At 38.5% G+C, this 5,178-nt stretch overlaps 2 protein-coding genes across 2 annotated transcripts in view; one reads left to right on the top strand and one right to left on the bottom strand.

The window, feature by feature from the left end:
• Window positions 1-3,292, top strand: part of snx8a (sorting nexin 8a) — a 7,309-nt gene extending 4,017 nt beyond the window's left edge. The window contains exons 8-14 of the mRNA XM_005726031.2: window positions 49-129; window positions 234-394; window positions 583-712; window positions 808-876; window positions 1,286-1,435; window positions 2,683-2,832; window positions 3,142-3,292. Of these exons, the coding sequence (XP_005726088.1) occupies window positions 49-129; window positions 234-394; window positions 583-712; window positions 808-876; window positions 1,286-1,435; window positions 2,683-2,832; window positions 3,142-3,222 (822 nt within the window). The 3' untranslated portion in view covers window positions 3,223-3,292. The remainder of the gene's footprint in view (window positions 1-48; window positions 130-233; window positions 395-582; window positions 713-807; window positions 877-1,285; window positions 1,436-2,682; window positions 2,833-3,141) is intronic.
• Window positions 3,293-4,600: 1,308 nt separating this feature from the next.
• nudt1 (nudix (nucleoside diphosphate linked moiety X)-type motif 1) overlaps window positions 4,601-5,178 on the bottom strand; it is a 5,768-nt gene continuing 5,190 nt past the window's right edge. Inside the window, exon 4 of the mRNA XM_005726029.1 lies at window positions 4,601-4,855. Within this exon, the coding sequence (XP_005726086.1) occupies window positions 4,683-4,855 (173 nt within the window). The 3' untranslated portion in view covers window positions 4,601-4,682. The remainder of the gene's footprint in view (window positions 4,856-5,178) is intronic.

The following is a 5,178-nucleotide window of genomic DNA, read 5'->3' as shown; positions in this document are numbered from 1 at the left end:
CCCCCCCCCCCCAAACTCTGACCTCCTCACCCTCCTCTTCCCACACAGGATGTTCAGTCTAGGCTGCGTGACACTTGTAAGAAAACGGGTGACGAGTTCATGATTAACAGAATCGCAACTCAGGCAAAGGTTTGCACATGGTTGATGACTCCAGTTGTACTTTTCTCATAAAGAATCGCCTGCTTTTAAGGATTCAGACGGCACAAAAGAGCTTTGCCTCGCTTGCGTTACAGGAATATCTCCCAGCTGACATTCAGGCTCAGTTTTCGACAAGCAGAGAGATGATTAGAAATATCCACAACAGCTTCCAGAGGCTGCGGGACAGAGCTGAGAAAATGGTGGAGCGCTCTAAGGACAATGCATCTGATCTCCTCATGTTTGGCAAAGAGCTCAGGTATTTTATTATTACGGGTATAAACTTAATCTTTCTGTAGTATCCGCAGGTATTGGAGTTTTTGGTAATAAGGTTCAAATCCTCAGTGTTATCTGTGATTCTGTTCCTGGTTGTTAACTTGAAATGAGTTTGGCAGCTAGCACACCACAATATTACTTTCTCCCTCTGTAATATTGTATTTTCTGCAGTACACTGGGCTCAGATGCCTCGCCTCTTCCCTCCTTGGCCTCTTCACAAAGCACCTGGGGGACCCTGCGCCAGTCGCTGAAGAGCCTTTCTGTGGAGTTTGCTGTGCTGTCTGACAAAGCTGCTCAGCAGGTACAGCCCTCAGTCTTTCATCTTCACCACCTGCTCTGCTGTGTTTGTCCAAAACTGGCACTGGGTAATAAATGTTGTTTTGTTAATGTCCTCAGGGCCGGCGAGAAGAAGATGATGTTGTGGAAAAATTGAATCTTTTCCTGGATTTGCTGCAGTCGTACAGGGTGAGTGAGTTTCACTTTTGGTTCTCGCCTTTCACTCCACCTCCAGGGGATCCTCAACCTTTTGTGTGGCAGTTACTTTTGTTCTGCCTGCTGTTTTCTGATAGAAGCACAATAAATATTTGTAAATTTAAATTGAAGTGCATTTAGTAACCAAAGTCAGAATATTATGTAATGGACTGTTTTAACCTCACTCCATTGAAATTGCTGTTTTTATTCGTGGGTGGAATTTTTTTGATTTTGCAAAGCAGCTGGTGGGTTAACAAGAAATCATTTTCCACAGCGTCTATCAAATCTATTAACCAAAAAAACAACATGCATAAAGTTCTTCCATTACCCCTGGTTGCTATGTGCAGCACAGCGTGTTTCCCTACAATTTGGAGTCAAATAAAGAAGTACTTTGTTTCTCAAGGATCTCTGTGAGCGGCATGAGAAGGGCGTCCTCCATGAGCACCAGAAAGCATTGCACAAGTACAGTGTGATGAAGAGGCAGATGATGAGTGCCACTGTGCAGCACAAAGAGCAGGCATCTGTGGAGCAGCTGGAATCGCGAATTGTTCAGGTGATCATTTCATCTTCTCTTTTTGTGAGCCTTTAGAGTGTGAACTTCTTTATTGCTTTAAAAGTAAAATTCTACAGTGACTGAAGTTCATATAAAAGTAACATGTGCCCTGAAAACACACACACTGACTGTATAATTGTGTGGGTTTGCATATGAATGGAGCTATAGCCTTGTGAGCCATTAAAAAAATAAAAAATAAATGTTGGGGATGAGAGAAATTTATCAGCTGCACATTATCCTGTTCCACTACATCCCAATGGTGCTCTATTAGATTGAGCTGTATTGACTATGAAGGCCATTCGAGTACAGTGAACACATAGTCATGTTAACCTGCTGAAAATGGCCATCAGAAGATGGGGACAATGTGGTCATAAAGGGACAGGCATACTCCTCAATAGACTGTTTAAACACTTAACTGGTACTAAAGCACCTGAAGTATGCAAAGAAAATATCCCCGTGTTTCTACATCACTATCACCAGCCTGAACGAAACGGGGTGGATCCATGCCTTCATGATGTTTACACCAAATTCTGACCTTACAATCTGAATCTCACAGCAGACATCAAGACTCATCAGTTTCCAGTTGTCCAGTTTTGGTGAATCTGTGTGAATTTGTAGACTCGGCTTCTTGTTCTTAGCTGACAGAAATGGTATCTAGTGTGGTCTTTGACTGTTGTAGCCCTTCTGCTTCAAGGTTAGATGTGTTGTGCATTCAGAGACGCTCTTTTGCTACTTTTTATTTATTTTTCTGTTACTTTCCTATCAGATCGAAGCAGCCTGGCCATTCCACTCTGACCTCTGTCATTAACAAAGCATTTTCAAGCCATTCTCTGTAAACCCTGGAGATGGTTATGCAGGCAAAATATACATAAAGTGTCCCGTCAATGCATATAATGCTCTCTAAAAACAGAGATTATTAGTTGACTGATATGTGAGATATGTATTATTATGTACAACAGTCATAAATGAATGATGAAAGGTAATTGCAGTGTTGACGTGACAACACAAAATGGAAAATTTTAAATCCTATAGAATCTTTTAAATGTAATTGAATAATTTGTGTGCTTCTTGTTTTGGCAATGAGAGTAGAGCTTCATCATGTTTTATTTTTTTTCCTTATTTAGTACCAACACTTGTACATATGAAAATAGACAATGCTTACTCCATATAAAGTGTTTTATTTCTAATCATTCCCATCCTTTAATAAACAGTAAAGACATCTTACTGTATGTTTATTCTAATAACAGCAAGAAAATGCCATCCAGACCATGGAGCTGCGTAACTACTTCTCCCTATTCTGCCTTCATCAAGAAACACAGCTTATCTTCACTTACCTTCCGATTACCTCGCACATTCTCGGATCTTTTGTTAACTCCCAGGTCCAAGGACACCGAGAGGTGAGACAGTTTTTTGAAAATAACTTTTCTACAGATCCGCCTTTATGGCGACACCACTCCAGGAAGGTCAAATAAGTTTTAAATTGGCTACTGAAACTGATGGATGGTACAGCTGAACAGACCGAACTTTTTCATCTGGGATTAGAAACCAAGCAAAGCAGTAATGGTTATGTACTTCCTTCTGATCGCTGGTTTTCAGTTATTGTGGTTCAAGTACTTGAATGCTTCTTTTTTTTTTTTAAAGCTGGAAACTATTGAGCAATATATTCTGTGCAGTAAAATACACTATTGTTTTCCCTTTCTTTTTAGATGGGGGAGGTGTGGAGTGAATTGCAGCCAAAGCTTGGGTGTCTCTTCAGCGGTAACAATGGACTGAAACACTCCATCTGAAACCTAAATGTACATGAGATGAAAAAGGAAAAACACAGCCACTGAGGATTACAAACTACAAAATAATGCTAAAGGGGGGGGAGCACAGCTTTTTCATTCAGTTTTGTTTTGTCTGATCATTGGCCATATCACCTGCATGGAACAGCTGGCTCGTAAAACACTTTGATCTGCTTCTGCATAAAGTCCAGTTCACCATTAACTTTTTATAATTATTTGAACATGTCAGGAAAATCCTATGAAGTGTTATTTTACAACAGATACAAGGCTGGTGCATTAATTTCTGCTTTAGTTAAAGCACCTGTATGTGATATTTAAATTTTCCACACTAAGATGAAATAAGTAGTAAAGGACAGAAAGGCTGACTTTATTAAAGGGTGGGACTATTAAAAACCTTAATGTTCTTGCTTAATAACATTGAACCAGTATATTATTTTATTTTCTAAATGTTAGTTCGTAGGGATGTGTATTGGCATACTTTTCCTGCTTTTTGTTTTTTTTACAACAAGAGTTTTCGCTGCCTGAAGTATTTGCAAGCGTCCCAGTTTTTATTTTATAAGCTATTTCAAACATCTGACCTTAAACTGTAGGATAATATGAAGGGCAGAGGTGAGATCTATGAAAGGATAATGTCTGGCACTAGTGACATAATGTCAATAATAACACTATAAGCTATTGATTTACTACCAAAGACAAAGCTGCCTAAATACACTCCTTTGCTGTACATAAAAGCAGGACTCCTGCATCACCCCAATTTAACAATCATCACTTTTAATTTTTTTTTAAGAAGATTTTTGCGCACATCAGCCAACAGATGTATTATTATCCGGACAAAAATGTCTGAATTTTGCTGGATTTTCTTCTCATTCGCTGTCTGACTTTGTACTTTTCTAAAATTATGTACATTTTTGGTTTTTTGTACACACATACTGTCATATAACAGAGAATATACTTTACTCAAATATATGTAACAAAGGTGCAATTTGGGGTTCATGTTAAAGAAGCTATGTTCCAAATTGCAAATGAACTGGTTTAAACATGTATTTTATGAAGAAACTCCCACACAGTATGAAACAATTATTTTAGTAATCGCCTTAATTTTGGAAACGTGCTGCACAGAATATGAAACCTAATGAATTCAGAACTGTATATACTGTAAATATTCCACTAAAGAGGTGCTTCCTGAATTGTGTTGAATCAGATACTCTAAAAATAAAATGAGAGTATGGATGTTTTCTTTCAGTGTAGTGCTGCTTTGATTTTCATGGGGAAAAATCCCTGTAAAGAAATAAAAAGGTTTCTAATTGTGTTACAGCTGCGTAACATGTAAACCCTCCACAGGATATCTTCGTTTCCTCCGCATAATGACACAAAACAACCGTTGGATTATTCCTGGTATTTCTCACAGGTTTTATATTGGTCCCTGATGTAAATGCCACCAGTAACAGCTCGATTATTTCCCTTCAGAGCTCCTCCACTTCTTCCAGCGTGTGGCTGAGAATCACATCGTGACCCTGAAACTTGAAGTATCCAACAAATTTCTTCTTCTGCAGCATCAGAGGGAACCACAGTATATCATCGGCCCACATCTGACTGAAAGGAATTTTGTCACGTTCGAACCACTGGGGCCTCATTTCTAGAAAACAAAAGAAAAAATAATTAGACCTCTGGAGAATGAAATAGCATTTTATCATCTGCCTTCAGATATCATCTGCCTTTTCACTGTCATTTCTTAGTTACTGTCCAGAGAATGGAGAGAATTATTATTAAATCAATTCAAGTTGCTTTAGGACCTCAATCCTAAGTAGACAACAGACATCTGTATTACAGTAGTGCAGATAACACTTGCACTCATTTCCTGCCTTATCTTATCTGTTTTATACAAAACAAAACTTTTATATGATAAGCTGTTAAAATCAAACACTTAATGTTATTTGATGTGCCTTAAAACGCTCATAA

The sequence above is a fragment of the Pundamilia nyererei genome, unplaced genomic scaffold (assembly GCF_000239375.1).
Source record: "Pundamilia nyererei isolate P.nyererei 1_Seehausen unplaced genomic scaffold, PunNye1.0 scaffold00018, whole genome shotgun sequence".
NCBI classification, from domain to species: Eukaryota; Metazoa; Chordata; class Actinopteri; order Cichliformes; family Cichlidae; genus Pundamilia; species Pundamilia nyererei.
Note: the sequence above shows the minus strand (reverse complement) of the source record. Positions and strands in the feature narration are given on the sequence as shown.